This window comes from Crassostrea angulata, chromosome 8 (genome assembly GCF_025612915.1).
Source record: "Crassostrea angulata isolate pt1a10 chromosome 8, ASM2561291v2, whole genome shotgun sequence".
In the NCBI taxonomy this organism is placed as follows: Eukaryota; Metazoa; Mollusca; class Bivalvia; order Ostreida; family Ostreidae; genus Magallana; species Magallana angulata.
In genome coordinates this window covers 24,682,378-24,704,574 of record NC_069118.1, presented here as the reverse complement: position 1 = coordinate 24,704,574, position 22,197 = coordinate 24,682,378, and the positions used below count along the sequence as shown (strand labels likewise).

Below are 22,197 nucleotides of genomic sequence, written 5' to 3'. Positions count from 1 at the left end.
TATGTTCTTCACCATTCCAAAGTAACTATTCAGGTTCTTATCTGTCCCCCAAAGCACCGACCAAAATAAATGATTGTGTATTGTTATTTTTTGTATTTGATTTTGTGTATATGCACACATGAAAATATTTGTTGTGTGATGTTACTTTTATGTGTTCTACACTTCTTTAATGTTGTAAGATCAATAAAGAAAATCAGCATGCAATTGAAATCTAAATTTAAATTTTTAAATTTTATTTAAAGAAAATAAGTCATAACTTAGCAATATGTATTTAAGAATTATTTACACAACAGCTGAACATTCGCTATATGAAAGCTGTTGTTCAGACGAGCCTACTGCAATGCGCGTCTCTGACGCAGGTCCCAGTGTTTACGTCGAAAAGCTCGCCTTGATGGCTCTTCATCCCCCTGGCCGTTCCGTTCTCGCATGTAAAATATGCATCACAAGGACGACCGTGAAATTGATAGCTTCCATCAGCTTTTCCGATACAAGAAGGAAGAAGGCCTTTGGTGTTCTCGCTGGCAGGTATTTCATAAGAAGGGACGCATTTACAATTGTATGGAAACGATCTCCAGTAATCATTACTTGGGCAACATCCTTTTGACATTACCCGTTCGTTAAAACAAATTTTGTAACAAGGGCTCCATTTTTTCTATCATCTTTATGTAATCCATCCGGATTACCAATATAATCTGGGAAAAAATCACCTCAAGATGGCCCAAGCGGCGGACGGGAGTTACAGGGACGAGAGTGACTTATCCTATCATAGTTACCTATAGATACATTGTATACAAAGACAATAAATAGAAAACAGTTTTAACATTGAATTGATTACTTAAAAATGTTTACTTGAAAATAGTATAATGATTCAATGTTTAGAAAATCTCTTCAGATTATACATAATAATATCTGGCAAAGTACAGTAAACTAAATATTTTCGACATATTTTTTTTTAACACAAGCATGCATTTATTCGTTTCACGTATTAAGAATATCATATAAATGGGGCGAAATAGTAGTGTACAATTAATGCATTTTCGAATGAAAATGATTGAAGTGGTTCAGGAAGAAAACGCTTTAATAGCTGAAAAGTATCCCTGTTAACAACTCATTCAACATTTATCGTACTTTAAAAATTGCTCTCCTGGGACGCAGCAGCCAGAAAAAAGTTATCATAAATAAGATTAAAACTAATGTATCAAGAATGTTTTAATAAATTCTTACTTCTTTGGTTTTTGTTAAAAAAAAACTGATGGAAGGGGAGTGTTACACATTTCATGTATATTTTCAACTTTTTATGAAAATGGTCAGCAAATAATCAAATATAAGAATTCAAATTTGGAACACACGACTTTAAAAGCCATTGCATTGTGTAGGGTATTTCATGACTACGTCAACAAACTGAGGTAAAAGTGCTCACGCCGTCACACAACACCCACACAACAATAGGAACGGTGCTTTTTGCCAATATAAAACTTCAAATGTTAATAACTTACATTGATATTTCTCTTCGAAGTGTCTCCCACAGTTGACGTCGGTAAAATGTTCGCATTGTAGTGTATCTACGGAAAATAGATAAGGATAGATGCACTCTGTCAGATGAAAATAGGATAACAAAAACTATCAATAAGATCTCTGTCTTCTAACATTCAGCAATTGTAATATTGTTGACACTTAAGGTGGAATGTGTTCTTATAAGAGAGATAACTTCTGTAGAAAATAATATCACTTTGATTCTGTTAACTCACAATCATTAAGGGATGTAACAACAAGGGATGTGGTGCTGGGTCCCAATTTATGTTGGAATGCGATACACGTAATAAAATTCAAATACAGAAAGAAGAAAGTTTGAACGAAACGAACTGAACCCAAGGTCTCTTTAAAGGAGGGGTAAATAAAGTAAAGAAAACTTTTACAAAAATTTACAAGAAATGTATCATATTGATAAAGTATTAATGAGCCTCCCCACTCCCCTCCCGATGGATTAATTCTTTTTTTAAATACAAGTGTATAGCTAAATTTTTTGTACTTGTTCAGTACAACTACCGTACATGTTTGATGTTTTAGGCCAGAGAATATTTGGATGGAATTTTTTTTAATATGTCTATGTCTATGTTAACAGAGCTAAATGAATTATAATTTTAAAAATGTGACCAAAGCATGTAAAATTCTAGACTTAGTTATAATTGTTTAAAACTTATAACATAAGCTTTTCTATTCTGAGGGAACAGATATGGGAAAACAAAATTGAAAAAAAACAACCAATATCTCATATGATTCAAGACTATATATCCCTATATTAATATCATACCAATTACTGGAAGATTATTCACTTGAATTCTTTTTTGTGTTATAACAAAATGCTCTGGTTTACATTTTTAGGATTTCTTAAATATATGGATCTATTTACTATTATCTTATCCAAATTTTAAAACAGAAAACCTTTTCTGAAATTTTAGAAACTGTGGCAATTTATCATGCACTGTATTGTATGTAAAACATGTATGTAAAACCTTTAATATTTTATGATAAAGAAAGATAATTCTTGCTGATTAAAGCAACATTTGTTGCAAACCTATACAACAAAGTGGAACTAAAATGCAGTGCTTTAATATGTTTTGTAATATTAATTGAAAACGTATAAAACTATATAGTATTTTCATATACATTTTAGATTTTTAATTTTATGCTGCGATGGTAAAATTTTGCCTTTTCTAATCACTATGTCTAGTTTTCTTCATACATGCATCATGATTAGACACATTATCAATTTTTGAAAAATTTAGCAGCACTTCATTACTTCAATTGTTTCATATGAATTGATTGATATTGACTTTGATGACAATCAATATGAATTTTTTTTTTAAATATATGGTAAAATTAATAGCAGAGGGATATTACACCTTAAAGTAGTCCGAGTATTGCACTACGTCATAATTCGGATTTTACAATATTGGTTCGACTTTTACAAAGCGTTTTAGATACCCGGTATTGATTTTGCTCTACATCGCTGTTGAAAACAATGGCAATAATAAGCAATTAGAATGGTAATATATGTATTCTATGAGAGATAGAAATGATGAATGTTGAGAAACTCGATTCTGTTAAAGTAAAATGAAAAACGAAGTTTCTGATTAAACAGGATCTCAGGTATGCTTATATCTTCTTTGTTTTGACCCCCCCCCCCCGAATTTTTATTTTTCTTTGACTAAAACCGGTTTAAGTTTAGAGACAGAAGCTATTTCGAATTTAATCAATTGTCAATTAATTAATGTTTAAATGATATCTAATATTGTTGACAGATCTAGGCAGAAAACTGTAGCAAAATGTGATTTTTACGGATTTTTTCGTCAGGGTCTACTTTGTTTAGAGCTTCTAGAGTGAAAAGTAATCCGTCAACATATAATTTATTTTACCAAATCTTTTTTCTAAGATGTCAATCTATAGAATAAACACCATGAATTTAAGTTTGAGCCCATAAAATAGTAAAAAAAAATTACCAAACGCGATACTAGCACTGCATTTTTTTGTATTCTATTTTGATACATCAGGTCTATAAAGCGTACTTATTTACAAAAATTTGCGCAAAATTATTAATGAGATATGGCTTAAATAAATATTTATACTCTATTTTGTATGTTCAGTTCTAATTTTTCCAAAATTGGTAATGTTTTTAGGAAAAACGGACGTCTGGCAAATTTCATAATTGTCAATAATTTTTGAAAAGGGGTACACCCGTCTAAGAGGTGATAACAAACAAACTAGCATGTAAACATACATATTTTCTTTTGTATATGTATTGCTAGAATGTATATTTATCATTTAAAGCTAAGCTTTTAATAATTGAGCCCATTTAGTACCGTGTATAGGATTACCTTAAATGGATATGGAAGGACCAATTCTGGGTGTTTTTTTTACAAATGTCAAGCACCATATCATCTGAAAAAAAAGCCAAAACAGCGGATTGGAACGTGGCAACTACATCTTTGTATTAAAGATCATCAGCCCGAGACAGAAAAATTCCGTCCGACGCAGCGAACGGTCTGTGTAGAAGTGCTGAGAGATAACGCAAACAATTAATTTGCTAATTGGGGGTTGATGTTAATTACGTTGTACAAGTAATATAATTCGTAATGAAGGTTTGTATTTTGGATGCATAGACTGAAGTCATTCCGCCCTGACGGCATGAACAAATTAAGTGACTTCACCAAAATGAACATTAACCAAAGCATCCTGATTTTTGAACGATAACTAGTGAATTACATCCTTTAGTTAGGCGCTTCTTGATTCAGATATGGAACTCGAAAATACCCGGTTACTGAGATTGTATCAGTTATCGGCAAAATTGAGAGTTCTGAAAGTTACCTAATTAAGTTTCTGCAACAAATAACGTAATAAAATTTATGTTAATTTATCCATTAGCTTTAAAGCTGCTTGGTCCGATTTTATATCAAATCATAACGATGGTTATGCTTTGTATATGTAAAATAATAGATATTGCAGTATTTTTTTCTAGTCAATTATGCCAAATAGCAATGCAGAAAAATATGTACAAAATTTGCTAACAAACAAACGACATAAAAGGGTACCGCGTTATTTCGCCTCACGTTAAATTTTACCCCTGACGACGAGACGGGTATGGTTGTATTACGCCTTTGACATCGTAATAAATAAAGGTCGAAATAATCAGACAAATTACCAAAAAACATGTGTATGTTTTGTTCGCTAATGTTTCTGAAGTTTGCTTTCTTTACAATCGATGCATATCATGCGGGTTGAAAACTAGTAACCCCAATCATTCGGGAGACGAAACCAAACGGTTTCCTTTTCTAAAAATTCCCGTGATGCCCTTTGGTTTGTTTTTTCGTTTGCCCAAAAAGAAATTATTTTTAATTCCTTTGAATACTTTTAACTTTGAAAGGAGACTGATTCTGCTGGTGTAATAGGAGAAAGTGCATAACTTTCTAATTTAAATGGTTTGTATGGGAAAAAAATGATACTGTAATAACAAAAAAATCGACCAATCAGCTTTAAAATATATTATAAGAATCAATGATAACTAATTTTAGATGAATATTGTATATCATTCTAATTAGATCTTTAAATTGCAACAATTGGGAAAATGATGCAATCATATAAAGTCTAAAAAATATAATAGAATAACATTGTTTGCGGCAATTAATAATCTATTATAGTATAACATTGAAATAATTAGTTCACTTAAGATACAGCGAGAATATTCAACAGAAATATACAGTTTGGTATTTATGAAGCAGTTTAAAACCATTGTTACATGTACCCGCAATCAAAACTTGTCACAACTTCTGACCTTCACTGCCTCTTAAATTTCAAGCCTTAAACAAGTTATGCATTGATGTTATAGTTTAAAAATTTTTAAAGCTTTTATACGAGTAATCAGTCCTTTAATTATTTTGGCTATTGGATGTGGGCTTCAACGGACTATGTGGCTGTTGTTATTTGCTGATAGCTTCAGTATGACCGTGGCCGATACATATATTCTAACACAAAAGAGGCATTTGTGTCGCTAAATAGCAAGTGTATAAAATCAGTATAAAATGTAAATTGTCATGATTTAATTGTTTTTCAGAAACACAAATTAATCAGATGTTTGTAAGGATATACTGAAATTTTCAAAGTTTAAATCCAGAGAAAATACACCATTGTCCATCACCACATCGTGCAAATTGTCCATAGTTGTGATGAGTTCTGATCCATACTTTATCTCCCGTCCTCATTTCTATTATGACATTTGAGGACGACATAACATTTCCTGCGTTCTTCGTGCGACCCCTTCCATCGGTAAAATTGCATGCAATTGGACTACTGTTAAGAACGATTTCCGTTATGAAATATTTCTCTGCGTCAGACATTGTTGTCCAGCTGAAGGAATATACGCCATCGGCGGGCGCAGTGAATTTTCCTGTGGTGGTATCATAAGCACTACCTCTATTCAGCGACGCCTGATTAAATATAACAGTCTCCCTGGTTTTCAATTTAACCAAATCACCTTTGAGTGAAGATTGGAATCCAATTACCTCTATTAAGATAAAACAAAAACCCGTATTTATATTTTTTGGCTAAAGTCAATATTTCTCATTCACTACTGTAATTTTTCTGAAACTTACAATGCTTCTTTAGATAAATTTATCGACAATTTTTGAAAATTATTTTTTTAAAATTGATCTTGAACTATTTTGGATCAGTTTCTGCCATTTACTTTATGATATGTTTACAAAGTAAGAAAATCTCTGCATCAGTATATATATATATATATATATATATATATATATATATATATATATATATATATATATATATATATATATATATATATATATATATATATATATATATATATATATATACTTGTCTGTTCCCCGTTGCATTGTGTGGCTTTATAACCCAGTCCGGTACATATTGTTTTGTAGTTGTTGTACTTCGTCACCACCTGTTGTGGAGTGTCATTTACAGTCCCTGATACATCCGTAACGAAGGACAGCAGCAACACGAGAACTCTGAAACTAAATCAATAAAAAAAATTGAATTAAAGTATATAAACATATATCGTTTAAGAGAGAAATGGTAGAAAAGGGAAGAGAGAGTGAAAGAGAGAGAGAAAGAATGAAATTAAAAAAGGTACCTTTTCATTTTTTATGAAGACGTATTGCAACTACAGAATACGATGACTGTGACCGTAAATCTTTGATGCTTATTTATATATTGAAATGAATTATATGAAAACATATTAGATATTTTTAATGAGTCAAGTCACGATTATGTGTCATTTGTTTGAAACACTTCTTGAAAGTAAGATATTAAATGACAAACAAAGCATATAACTTTAAACTTGCTTAATATATATTTAATTGTATATAACAGCAAAAAACTATGACACTGATTACCAAGAGGAGCAACATCACGATTTTTTAAAGCCATACAGCAAAACTGTACTCGAAGGAATCAAAACAAAGTAAGAACATTGAGGAAACGATTACATGATCCAGTTTAAAGTTTTGGATTAAAGTTACATTTATTTGAACAAATGTTTTTAAATTGACAAAACTGTGCAAGAACTAAAATGCTTTCAATGGCATCATTTGGAAAAAAACACACGTACGAACACCTGAAAAATTATCTATCAAATAATCTCTCTCTCTCTCTCTCTCTCTCTCTCTCTCTCTCTCTCTCTCTCTCTCGTCTAGCATGTTATACCAAATGTTTTATTGTAAAAATTACTCAAAACTAAATATCTTTAAATTCTTTATTTTTTCTTTTATTAATAACTGTCGATTTTTTTCGCAAAGACAAATAGTGTAGATCTACAAAAGCTGGTTGATGTCCGATATGTTGACGAGTTGTCATTAACTTATCATTTAAAAGATTAGCACTCTTCAATTCATTTACGTTATTTTATTCAATTCATTTTTATATTTTTATTAAACCATCATTGCTGATGAGTTCCATTCAAGGCCATAAATAGTCTTTTCATTTACTTTAAAAATTGTTGTCTCTCCAATCATGAACACATTTTAATACACACTAGAAATTGACCCGTGCGTGCACGGGTTGACATAGCATATGATATCGGACATTTACGAAATAGATACATCGACAAACCGTATATATTGTTGATATTTGCATAAGGTTCAAAGCTTTAAAGCCTAATGCTTTTAATTACACTACACTCTGCTGAGTTGGAATAATGTAACTGTGTCTGGGGGAAAGGCCTTCACTACAGTTAAAATGCCTCCAATATACCCGTAATGTAGCAGAAAATTACGGAATCGCCCCAAAACGATTTTGGAGAAAATTCATAAAGTTGCATTGAAAATAACAGTCAAATTGTTTAACAAACATTTTGAAGCTTTAAATACCTTTTTTGAAAAGTTTATTTCTATAATTGCAGAATTCAACGTTTTTTCAGCAAACGTTTTTTACACACCATGTTTTCATTCGAAAATCTCGGGATTTTTTTTTATATAGTAAATGCACTGTGTTAGAATTATCTCCCGTATTTACATTGATGAACAAAAAAAAATTGCAATTAAAATTTAAACGCATTTGTAATATCGTCTCTGAATTTATCCATGCAAATGTGATATTGTGGAAACATAAAATAAAGAGCCTCCCGCGCAAAATTGTAAAATCCAAAAAATTCAGATGATTTCCGGAATTTTTTGAGGAATTTTCGTTGAATTAGCGAAGCTTGATTGAGAAATAAAAATAAAATTGGTAATCTTCAAGTACCAATGATGTTTAGAATATATAAAACAAAAGACAATACTCTTCCGATTAATCGGTATTAAAGCCCTAAGATTCGAGTCTATTATTTTAATACAGTAGTATAAATTTAACATTGAAGTTGTTTTCTTATTTTCTATATACACTTAAACATCTGTTGTCTTTGCCCCTTCCAGGGTTCTTTGATATTAACTTCCTGCTTGACAAGTAGCCTCTATTAACCCAAATTAGTTTGATTATTGGAACTCTTCCCATTAACTTAGAGTCTTTTCGATTTCTGTACTTTAATATTTTACACATTTTATATTGGCATTGTTTTTTCTTTCCATCGTCATTGCATTCAGATGTTAACATTATTTTCCATACAAAAATATCAACAGCAAATATTAGATCTGTTTATCCATGTATTTAATGTACATTTATCATCTTATTATTGACTTTTCCCATATGTTTCATAACTGTACCTATTTTTTTTTTTCAATAATTACGTCACCGCTACCATCTGTTTTGTTTTTAGTAAGCAAGATGGATTAGGCCTGAACAGATCAATCCATAATGGTAAATTAAACAACTTAATTATGTACTAAAATAACAAATTCTATCAAGTCTGCTGTTAGCGTTGTTTATTTCTTATGCAGACAATAGTTTGATACATTTTTTTGATTCTACACTTATGTGGTAGTTTTGCATTTTTCTGCACTCAATGTTGGTTTTAATATTTGTGGTCACTATTAACTTTGATAAGATATAAAAAAAGAAACGTGTCACTTTATTTCGGCTGCTTGGCATTAGTTAGGAACTTGGTTTTGCTAGAAACTGTTAAATATTCAATCCAATTCAGTTTTTATTGGTCAGAACTACATCATATGTAACCTTCCACAAGGTAATAGGTGCCTGTTAAATAAACTTATATAAACTTAGTTTACTTAAATATCTTTAGTTGATATCATACACTTGTTCGTAAGTAGACCTAATAACAATGGGTTCCTTGCAATATTTCAAATTATTTTTATTAAATATTTTATTAACAGTTTATTGGTATGTGCTACGCAATTTGGTCACAAAATAATTTAAGCAATTATAACTATGCAATACAATTCAGCACAACATACATCAACTATATATACGTTGATAAACATGTATAAGCATAAACCATCGAATGTCCATTACGCATTGAAATATTTAAAGATGTTAGAGTTTAAATCTAGAAAAGTTACACCATTCTCCTCTATCTCCACCTCGACTAAATTGTCCATAACTGTAATGGGTTCTGATCCATACTTTATCGCCTTTCTTCATTTTTATGTTTGCATTAGAGGATGACATAACAAATCCTGAATTGCTTGGGCGACCTCTTCTATCCGTATAATTGTACCCAATTTGAATACTGTTAAAAACGATTTCAGTAATGAAATATTTTCCTGCGTCTGAAAGGGATGTCCAGCTGAAGAAATAAACCCCATCTACCGGCGCAGTAAGCTCTCCCGAAGTTGTATTTTAAGCGTTGCCTTCTTTCAGCGAAACCTGATTGAATATCACCGTCTCATAAGTTTTCATGTTTTCCAGGTTACCTTTTGAGTGACGATTGAAAAGCAATTTAACCTGCTTAACGTTTGGAATAATATATTATCTTAGATACCATATACAAAATTACCAGTATATTTATATACTTTGAAATATATATAATTACTTATCTAAGAAAATTATCTTCTTTAAATTAGGGATTGAGCTTCATTGTAAGAACAAACGTGTAATTACAGATAATACAGTTTAAGCATAGTTTGACGCCAGTGTTGTTATTAATGATCTTCTGCACACTGTATACATGTAAATGCAATTTGAATAGAATATATTTTGTGTATCGATTTTTACATCTCTGTTCACCGTTGCATTGTGTGATTTTATAACCCAGTCCAGTACATATTGCTTTGTAGCTGTTGTACTTTGTCACCACCTGTTGTGGAGTGTCAGGTACAGACCCTGATACAAACATGACCAAGGACAGCAGCAACACTAGGACACTGAAACTAAATCAATAATATCTAAATAACATCATAATAAGGAGAGAGAGAGAGAGAGAGAGAGAGAGAGAGAGAGAGAGAGAGAGATATTGTATGAAAGAGAGATATAGTACCTTTTCATATTTTCTGGATACGCAACGCAAAAAGGTCAGTTACTGTAATTAAAAAAAATTAAAGCTGATTTACATATTTTTATGATTTATCTCTCACGGAAAAGAAATATTAATTAAAGCAATTCACGCTAACCTTTGTTGGAAATACTATTATTGGAAGAAATAAAATAAATTCATTAATAAAACGTATAACGATACACATTTTGGCACATGTCTATCGATAAACATATTTTATCTCTTCATATTTTTATTTTAATTGTAGTATCATGCAAATTCAAACCTTCATGTAGGGAGTTTCACAATAAAGCCATACTTGCTATGTAAAGCTATACGTCAATCAAGGAAATCGTACGAACCATTCGTACAGTAATATGCTTTAAAAATGAATATTTGGAAACACGTTTTCCAGTTTATTTGTCTATAATAACACTAATAATCGATTTTGTAATGTAATGTTTAGTCCAATTGTTTCATCATTGGTTCTTTTTATACTTAATCACAAAATTGCTGAAAATAATATAAATTAAATGGAATCAATTTTTGAATTTTTTGAGGTGATCAAACACCCCGTCCGTATTTGATCACCTTATACTGCTACAGAGTGTATGAGTAGGATTCCTTATTCATTTAAACTGTAAGCAGATCAAATAAATGTCAAATTATTGGTACTAACCAAAATTAAAATCTTTAAGTGATGCTTTTAAACTGAAACATTTGGGAAAACGCCAATATCATTTAAAGCTTATTTATACATTAACCAAAATTTTCCTTGAAACACCAATGTTTTAAGACAGGTGTTGCTAAAATGCAGAATGTAAAATGGAACGGAAAGCGGAATGGAAAGCGGAACGTAGAGGAAAACAGACAATCATATATTGCATGTATTATAAACTTGATAAAAGTGTCGGAATTGCTATATCTTATGGGTCATTAAAATATTGTTCACAAGATTATCAATATTAGTTACATGGAATTTATTCAGAGATAAAATGATAACCTCAGAATTATTTAATTGTAGATACATTAGCCACTAAACCCAAGAAGGCACAAAATCAACCAGACACCGTTTACGAGGGGACGAAACGAAACAAATTCAAATCAAAACCCAACAAAACGAAAAGAAATCAAATAAAAAACGAAACATAACAGAATGTTTATATTTCAGATCAATATGTATAATTTGTAATCTATTTGAAGCTTATCTGAACTTTTTTCTACTTTATATGAAATTCAGTTCCAGCACTTGTAAATATCAAATAAATACAAGTAAGATAGACATAGTTTACAATAATTCTAATAAATCTAATTTCTTTATTAAATGAATATGTATTTTTATTGGTAGATCTCTAATGTGTTTCCTTCCTTTTAAAATGATAGTCAGTATTGCTTAGCTTATTGTTTATGAGGCTTTATGGTCAGCAACCATCATATGAACTTTGTACGGATCTCTTCGTCTTATAGTGACCCTACAAATGGCCACGACTATACATACCTTTTAATATAAACTCTATTCATATTCCTATCTAAAGATTCATGGATTGATAAAATAAGCCATGTAAACTGGTGGTTGAGAGGGGGGGGGGCTTAATCGAATGTTGGTAATTACATATTTCATATCAGGAAAACAAAAGGCCCAGGGGCCACATAGCTTTTCTGAGTAACGATAGCAATAACTATGACCAATAAGCTACATGTATATGAAATTGGGATAACATTAAATGGATTTTTGCTGATTAGTTGAGATTGTCAATTAATATTTTCTTTTTTTCTCTACGTGGTTATACAACAAATTATCGATTTAACAGCAAAGAGGTCTTGCTGTCGCTAAAAAGTTCGTATTCTTATGCATGCATAAGACATATCAAATGTAGTTTATTGGCATAATTTTTATCATATTTTTAAACACCAATAAATCTAATTTATAAAAATTATGATATAATATATCAGGGTTTAACACTTTAAATAGGGACATTTTTTCAAAGTTAAAATCCAGAAAAATTACACCATTGCCCACATTTCCACAAACTGCATTTTGTCCATAGTTCTATATACACTTTATCACCTATTTTCATTTTGATATTAGCGTGTGATGATGCCATACTATGTCCTGGGCTGAGACCCTTGAATCCGTATAATTGTACGCTATTTGAATACCGTTGAGAACGATTTCAGTTTTGAAATATTTTCCTGTATTTGACATCGTTGTCCAGGTGAAGAAATAAACACCATTTATCGGCGCAGTAATTTTCCTGTAGTGGTACTGTAAGCGCTGCCTTCATTTAGCAACACCTGATTGAATGTCACAATCTCACTGGTTTTTAAGTTTTCAAGGGTACCTTTATGTGATAAATTAAATCCAATTGGTCCTGTTTAAATATAATTAAAAGACATGATGTAATTATTTGCAGTTTTTATCTCAAATTAAAATTCGTTTTTATACAATAGAATATTTTTTTCAATAAACATTGATACTTTACGGTAATAGTACTAGTGCTATCAACAATCCATTTCATGTGACTTTTTTAATGTTGCATTGTGTGGCTTTATAGCCCAGTCCGGTACATATTGTTTTGTAGTTGTTGTACTTCGTCACCACCTGCTGTGGAGTGTCATTTACACTCGCTGATACATCCTTGAATAAGGTCAGCAACAAAACGAGTACCATGACACCAAATCAATACGATATAAATAACTTAAGAAAATAAGTTGAGAGAGAGAGAGAAAGAGAGAGAGAGAGAGAGATAAAGAGAGAATATAGTGATTACGTTAAAAAGAATACCTTTCCATATCTTCTTCCCGCGCAACAAATCATCAACTAGTTAATGTGACAATGAATATTTCAAGCTTATTTTTATACTTATATCAATTATGCTTACATGTATTTGATACGCCATCGCTAAATCACTCATTTGTAGGAAATACTTTTTGTAATAAAATTCTTTAAACTAACCATCATAGCATATAATGCTACATGAACTTTATATAAAACTACGCAGTTGCTGGAATGGTTAAAATGTTGATGATAGAAAACGTCAACCATTAAGTACTTATTTCAGTTATGCGTATTAAATAAAATTATATAAAAGTTCTACAAAGAGTTAAATATGATTCAAATTAGGAAACTTATCACATGGTAACTCGAACTTTCCAAAACAAGTTCGGGTGTATTGTAGTTATTCTGTTCGGTAAGCCAGCCCGCCTGTCACGTTCTTCACGTCTTTCTCAAACTGCTTTCAAATTTTATTATTTGACTTATCATGTCTTAGGATATGTTTTGGGGTGTTATTATGGTTTGTAATTATTTTTTTCTAAAACTCCTACATTTTACACTGGAACTTAATTACGAGTGTCACCAAGTTTTTTTTCCTCCCTAGGGTCAATGAGATGCTGGCAAACAACCTAGTTCCCATAACGTTAACATTGCCCATAAAGGCTTCATATGTTTTTTAATAACCTCATGGGGATTTCAAATTTTTAAACTTTAACTTTTTTTAACTTGCTTTATTTGGGATTTGTACACTGTCAAAGATAAATATTAAAAAAAAAATTAATAAATATTAATAATATTTATTAATAAAAAAAACAAACCCATAAATTTACACTTTTCATAGATGTCAATTTATCTATTGAAATATGATCGGACATTTTATTTTCTCACTGGGGATAAATAAATCATATTCAAGTTTAGAGATGCAAAACCAGTGATATCATTAAGGGTGTTTTTGTAAATGCGCAATAAGGTTTGTGAAATTCTATTTTTTTATTTTGGTGGTCAAATAGTGGCTAATAATGATGTTTATATCGACATCCCTTTAATTAAACATGGTTCCTACAACCCTTCTAAAAATTTTCACAATAGCTAAATCATCTTTTGGATATGAATAAGGTTGTCTTGTTCAATTAAAATGTGCAATAAAGTTTTTGAAATTTAATTTTCATCCAGGAGTCAATTAGATGTTAAAAATGACTTTCTTTCTATACGAAGTTCCAATACCTCCTTTCACATTTTGCACAGTAAACAAATATGCTCTTTAAATATGATTGAGGGTGTCCAGTAGATGCCCAATAAGGATTTAGATTTTTCGCAACCTACTTCATTGAGATTTGTAAATAAATACGACCCCCTAAAAACCCAATACTTCTTACATTTACACTTTTTATAATTGTCCAATTATCTATTGAAATTGAAATATGATTAGTTGTCCAACCAATTAAAAAAAACTATAACATTTACTCCTCAGTACATAATTGTCAAATAATACATTAAAATGATTGAATATTTTTTTTCCTCTGGGGATCAGGAACTTATATTCAAGTTTAAAGAAGCAAATTCAGTTCTTGATTGGTATGTTTCTCTAGTTTGCATCAAGATTTCGGAAATTGCTTTTTAATCTTGAAATAAACAAGATGTAATATGTAATCGGGGCAATTATACAGTCTTCAAAACAAAGCAGGATCATCATTAGAATAGGAATTGTCAATCTTTAGATACATGTATGAATAAGATACAATACTTGATTTTTCTCGTTCTGAAATATCAGGGCACCTCAACATGGGCCTAACCGTTATACCATTTGATGCAATGACATTGGGAGCATGAATAAACTTTAGGGTGAGGGGTTGGGATCTCAAAAGCGATCAAAATATTTTATAATATCCTGTTGAAGAGGGGGAGGGGTGTTAAAACAATTTCTTAGAGGTCATGAACTTTACACAATCGCATTATAATACAAGAAAGAAGAATGTAAATGGTTAAGTGTTGAGAACCTCAACATTTTTCAATATATTTGATTATTTCCTGTTTCTGTGGGGTCAGAACCATCCAACAGGGCCAGAACTACATTGCACTTGATGCACCATTACACAAGGAACAAATGAGATGTATAAGTTAAGGGGTAAGAAATGCAGTGGGCATCAACATTTTACTTGATCACTTTTTCTTTTTCTTTTTTTGGGGGGGGGGGGGGGGGGGTAAGGGTGGGATGACCCCAAGAGAAGGGGTTATCTTGACATGATCAGCAGAATATATATGGTTAAAGGTATATATTTCAACCCTTTGAAATATATTTGACCAATTAGTGACCATGAATATTAGAATAAAAGGCCAGTGGCAATGATCAGAACTGATTTCATATGTCCCAAGGATAATTAAATATACAATATAACCCATTTAATGTCAGTCTCACAGCTCCTTAAGATGTAAGAAAAGTAAATGCATCTCTTGCTTTAAGAGAAACCCACCAACTGTATATTTCTTGATGGGTATATTAAAGGAAAGTCTGCAGTGTCCATTCGGATAAGCCGAGAGAGGGAATATTTCGCATCGCGAGGAACTCGGCGCCAATCCAAGTGTGATGGAAACACGAGGAGAGGAGGGAGCCGTGAGGCGGACGATAACCGGACATGTTAGTGACTATGTTCTTCACTATTCACACTTTCGGTTTTAATCTGTCCACCAAAGCACCGACAAAAATGAATGACTGTGTACTGAGTATTACATGTATCTTCCAGAAATCAAGCTAAAATGATAAATACAATTTCAACAATATGCAATAAATTCAGAAATAAAAACCGAAAGATTTTTATTTTACAGAGGTGAATCACACACGCAATAACTTGTTTCTGGAACATCAATTAAATATATTTTTTACAAATCCCACGTCAGTATCAATATATTTTATCACATACAATATAACTACTTAATTCCATCAAACCCCACCGCCCTTTTGCGTTGTCACCGGTTATGTAAGACCAATACTCATTTATAAAGTTAATGTTTTTCATATATCATTTTGTTACCCCCAATTTTTCTATATAAATAAAGTTTGATTGGAGTTTGATTAAGGTGCAAGGGCCTAAGATACAATCAATGTATTTAATTCAATACCTTCGTGTATTTTGCAAATTATTTTTATTACAAGTATTTTTATTTATATACATTTTTCAAATAATTTCAAAACAATCCGTTAATCCGTTCAAGAACTATAACATTTGCCTCCAGGTATATGAAAATAAATACAATTATGAAAAATACACAAAATAAGAAAACATTAATCTATTTGTCTAAATAAGTTTCCACAAACTTAACAATTTATTAGTTTTTCCTTTAAGCACAAATCAAAACGATTAAACCACAAACATAAAGTTAACGTTAATAAATAACAGAAGAAGGAGCTGCATGACCCTCCCACATTGTTACTAATGGCCAATGACATAAAATCAGGGAACGATTCCTTTAAAATTTTCTAATGGCACCAAACTTACAATTGTGTTGGCATTTCAGCCTATGGGAGAAAGACATTTTACAATACGGTCAAACTCGATAAGATTAAATGATATATGCTTTCTCAATTCTATTATCGTTTGTTACTAGCTCTCCTTTGTTTGGCAGCCGTAACTCTAATAAAAATGTGTTCAACATACTAAGACTAATCTTCAAAATATTGTATAAATTACTATACATTACCATAATGGTAAATTATTTTACAGTAGGTAGATATAATCACGTAACTTTATTTGCTCTTATTTCAGCTAATATTAATATACATATGTAGTATTTCATCTACGAAACAAGTTGTGCAAGTCAAACTGTTTTTGTCAAATTCTTGAACAGAAGAACAAGTCATTAAACACTAGCCTTTTAAGATCAAGGTTTAAATTATGTACTATAGACCCTAATCTGTAACTGAAGTACATTCATTTGTATAATCATTTGTCTTAAGATAGTCCATCCATAACTAAGGCAAATTTAACGCTTTTGATTGATCTAGACTACAACAAATACGTATTTTAAAGCTATTATGAGGCTGACATAAACCAAACTCGGGTGTATGTATGTAGTCAATTAAATGAACTTTTTGCACTTAAAACTTTTAAAAAGAATTGTCTGCCCTTTGGGAAAATTTTAAAAATGCATTTTCTGAAAATATATATGGTTAACTATGAAAGTTTTTAGAATATTCGAAGAAAGGGAACGCTTTTGCAACTTTTTACCAAGAGAAATGTGAGAAAATTACTTGTACTATAGAAATATATTTAAAAATGCATTTTTCCCATAGACTTCAATGTTAACTTTAACATATCATAAAGTTATTAATATTAATTTTTTTTTAAATACTTCAAAGGTAAATCTTTGTTATTTAATAAGCTCCTTAAAATCACACGAAGATTTTATTGATCAAACTTGCAATCTATTAGATATGAAATCTGATAGTTATGGATGGACTACCTTAAAACATATATATTTTGTAGTTAATAATACAATGTATATTTTACGCATCTATATACATGTATACAATTGATAAAATTAAATATAGTACCCTTTAACTTCAACCACTTTTAATACCGATGTTTAATCAACATTTTATTTCTTGCTTCCAAAATCATTGGTTGAATGCTTATTTCGTAAGTATATGAATCTTGTTTCATCTAATATCATCATATCTATATTAAACAAGAGGCACATGGGCCACATCGCTCACCTGAGCAACAATGGCAAACTACATTGACTTAACACACTTTACGGTCAGACGCCACCTATCTTCCATTATTTTCTATTTTTTCCTATCTCCACAATGTGAAGATTTCCACCAAGTAATTCCATAGTTATATTTTCCTGTTATATGATACTTTTTTTATTTAAATATAAAGTGTGTACTTATAAGCATTCCAATGCATTTTGCATGCTATTTTAAGAAAAATTCTAAATATTATAGCTCTAAAAATAGCCTGGTAATAACATTGAATTTTTGGGAATTAACAGGTTTAAATGTTAATAAATAAGGAATAATTTATCAATGAAAATTATATAAAATTGAGGAACGTCTCGTGTGTCCTTAAATAATTAAGAACAGCAAAATTTATTATTTAGCAAAGTTAAGTACCATGATAATTTTCTGACCTAAAACTCAATATTTTATAAAGGGGTAGGGGTGAAAATATATTGTGATATATTAATTATATATAACACCGGTATATTATTTCCTACAGTTTTTGCACATATGTGAACAGTATTAGCTCATTTAAGATAAAAAAAAATCATACATTTCCTAAGACGTATATCAGTTAAAAAATCAGCACCCATTGTGGGCCTACCATATTGTGTAATCATAATTTGAACATTTTGAATCTTCACAATTCAAGGATGCCAACATTTTATTTCATTAATATGTTGTCTTAGAGGCCATGCAATGCATATTTATTTTATATGATGAAAATACTGGAAAAGGTGGTTACCATTTACCTGCAATATTTCTTGTTTGGTATATTGGTACTTAAGAAAAAAAATATCGAACTTAAAGTAGATCCAGTGTTCTGTGACGTCACACTTTTTTTGTAAAACTTTGAATTCTTTCAAAATTGTGCAAGATAGTTTTATTTATTTTATGTGAATATAATCACATGGATGTAATTAGAATTATTGGTAGGTTAAAGATATTTTCGCACTTAATTTTATACTAAATTTCCAAATTTTTATATATTTTATCTATGCAAAGGGGAAATAACTCTTTTTCTGACTTTTCTCTCAGTTGTATGTCTAAATGCTATAGTTTTTCTTATTCCAACGATTAATTTTAAAATATTTTTGTAATTTTAGTTTTCTGATAAAGTTGACATTAAAATTAAACAAGAAAAACAAATTTCTGCATACAATATTTTACTTTAAACAGAAAAAATACATTTTTCTAATGCTAAAATATGCTTTAGTTTATGTTTATCTGGCATCTCAAAAAGTGTGATGACATGTATATTTTTTCTAACAATTGATGACATTTAAGTCTATTAAGTCGAAACCAGTTCGGGTTTTCAACTTTCCTCAGAGAATTTTACGAGTATGGAGCTACCTTAAATTAGTGTAATTTTCATTTTCCACATCTGAGTGAATATTTTTAGTGTGTTTATTTAAGATGCCAAGCTCTATGAATATACCATGCAGATGAGATACATTTCATTTTCACAGCTGATATCTCATATGTGAAAGTTAACAAAGATTGACGGACAGAGAATCGCCAGCTAGTCTGGAAGGCAGTATGCAGTGTTAGAACTATATGGCAAAAGTTGTTAAGGCTACAGTAAAAAACTTAATTGGTCTTCCCATAAAGAATTGTTTACCTGATGTAAACTTGTGTGACGTTTTATATCCTTACTCACTTGATCGATGAAAACATTTGACTGGAAAATGTTGTCACATGATGTGTTAAAAAACTATATAAGTTAATGTATTGTTAGGCATACAGGTATCAGTTCTGTACTAAGGCCCATTAATTATTTCATATTCCCTCAAAAACAACAAACGGCTTCAAACCAAGAAAATTTTCTGCTGCAATATTTTCTTTAAAATAATGATACATGTAACGCACGGATATCCTCATAATTATAATGTGTCACAACTGTTTTTATTTACTCGTTTGAAAAATACCAAAATTGTTGAAGATTTCAAATAATTTATCAAATGAGAAAGGACCCCTGAAAGTAGTTATAGCACATCATCCTTTTGATTTTTCTGTACACAAGTATATAATGTTTAGCAAGACAATTCCAATGATCAACAAACATTTCAGCGTCAGTCGCAGAATGATAGGCAACTTTTAAAAACTTATCCAATATGTTTAATTTCATTTTTTTAATGCATTCATACATTATATAGATAAAATGTTTTGTAATTGAGTTAGCCAGGTGACACAAAATTAGTTTATGCACTGTGTATTTTGGAGAAATTAGTCCTACCCTATGACCAAATTACAACAGTTTTTAGTTTTGAAGATAACTGTAAACAAACGGTTTTGCATTAATTTGGCAGAGTTATTAAATAATTACAAGTTACCTTCTAATTGTAGTATCAACAAGAAATGTAATGATTATCGATTGTAGTTTTCAATGCACGGTATATGGTGTTTGCATCACCCGTATTTATAACCTCTAAAGATAAGACAGTCGCGGGTGATAAATCACAACAGGGTTTAACTGAGACTGTGAAAACGTCTTCTCAAATTCATAAACATCTTTTTATTGTCTTTGGATTTAATTTACACGATTATGAACTCGGAATACATGGCTGCTTTAAATTCTCTTTCGGAAGAAATTCCGGCGAAGTTACCGATCAAAAATTGATTATTTCAACCAAAGTCGCTCCCTTGTTTGATCCTTGTTGACGCAATTAGAAATAAATTAACAATAAAAACAGAGGGAAATGTACTTTACTACGTTGTTAATGCATCAGATTTTATCATTTTCGCAGGTAAACAATCAACTGTCTATTTACCGAAGTCTACGTTCTAAATACAAGGCGATTGTTTCCCAAGTTAAAAAGCAAAATGAAACGAAAAAATCAAAACAAGCTAAAACCACCCTCACAATTGAAAATGACAACGCGTTGAAATATTTAACCTCAATTTACTTCACAATAATCGGCACCAATGTTATTTCCATGTCTCATAGATTATATTCGCACGTGAACTGTTGCACAACAAACTGCCAGCTTCAAACATAGAACCTCGTTTTCGAGATGCGGTAGACTGGCGATGCCTGTCATAAGACCAGTCTATCGCAATGAATTGCCAGTCTACAATATATGGAATAACGAGCCATTCTTTATGAGTATTTTCGCAGTTATCTCAAATTTGGAACAGAATTCGCCTATAATTTTTGCAATTTATATTTTCCTTTCCCTAAGGATGATTTATGCTAAATTACGTTAAGCTTAACTCAGTAGTTCTTGAGAAGATTTTTTAAAATGCAGCCCCCTTTTTTACAGTTTCGAGGTTTTCTCCGCTTTGAATACAATCTGGCCTTTTATTTTTGCAATTTATATTCACCTTCTTATAAGGATGATTTGTGCCAAATTTGGTTAAATTTGGCCAAGTGGTTTTAGAGAAAAAGATCAAAATGTAAAAAAGTTTACAGACGGACAGACAGACAGACGGACGGACGGACGGACGGACGGACGGACGGACGGACGGACGGACAGACGGTTGACGGACAACGGGTGATCAGAAAAGCTCACTTGAGCTTTCAGCTCAGGTGAGCTAAAAAGTATCTCTAGAAACTTAGGAACATAACACTTTTTCATCCAATAACCACTTCTTATTCAATTACTACATTAAACGATGATCTAATTTTTTTCAATTTCATGTGCTCAAAAATAACGACACATTCTAAATTGACAGTTGCTTTAGCCCCTTTTACAATTGTAGCACGAGCAGAAGCGACCGAATAAAATGGATGTGATTCGTAAACTGGTGCCGAAATAATTGCATTTGGAAAAGTATTCGTACGAAATTCGCACGATCTAAGCGAGCGTTGTGCAATGTAAACGCATTAAATCTTGCGATATATTTTGAGTCTATATGCGACTGTTGTTCAATAATGGCGACTGTTGAAAGAAAATGCGATATGGTCGCGCGAGAGACCAGGTGATCGGACGATTGAACATGCGCTTATGCGATTGGACGTGCGATCATACGTTCCAAGGTACGATTGCTCGTGCGAGTCAGAGGGGGATATATACCGCGAAATATCGACGCTCTTCAGTAAACATAGTTGAAAGCGAGAGAACATGTTGCCTAAAAAGACACAGATATGCAGCAACAATTTATAATTATACCAGAGTTCGACCCCTTTCTTTATTTATGGTTACATTGAAATTAATGTTTAAACATGCTTGGCACCTCTGTGTTTAACTGATTTATAAATAGGCTGGGACATCACGTGACGAAAATAATTCTGTCTTTTAATATCACGATATGCCAAGGCCTTGTGAGGAGCGGTGCGGATCAGAACCCTTGGCTAGCGAAGATGTTGAG

The 22,197-nt window shown here is 31.3% G+C and overlaps 1 protein-coding gene and 3 pseudogenes across 1 annotated transcript; all 4 read right to left on the bottom strand.

Moving 5' to 3' along the window:
- Nucleotides 1-322: 322 nt before the first annotated feature.
- Nucleotides 323-4,187, bottom strand: LOC128160837 (uncharacterized; annotated as a pseudogene).
- A 1,033-nt stretch (nt 4,188-5,220) lies between these two features.
- On the bottom strand, nt 5,221-6,669 carry LOC128160836 (complement C1q tumor necrosis factor-related protein 4-like). The gene is made up of 3 exons (XM_052824152.1): nt 6,662-6,669; nt 6,388-6,542; nt 5,221-6,058 (listed from the first exon to the last, which is right to left on the bottom strand). The coding sequence occupies exons 1-3, from the start codon at nt 6,667-6,669 to the stop codon at nt 5,652-5,654; spliced, it is 570 nt and encodes a 189-aa protein (XP_052680112.1). The 3' UTR covers nt 5,221-5,651.
- A 2,784-nt stretch (nt 6,670-9,453) lies between these two features.
- On the bottom strand, nt 9,454-10,404 carry LOC128161295 (complement C1q tumor necrosis factor-related protein 3-like; annotated as a pseudogene).
- A 1,974-nt stretch (nt 10,405-12,378) lies between these two features.
- On the bottom strand, nt 12,379-13,061 carry LOC128160835 (complement C1q-like protein 4; annotated as a pseudogene).
- Nucleotides 13,062-22,197: the final 9,136 nt, after the last annotated feature.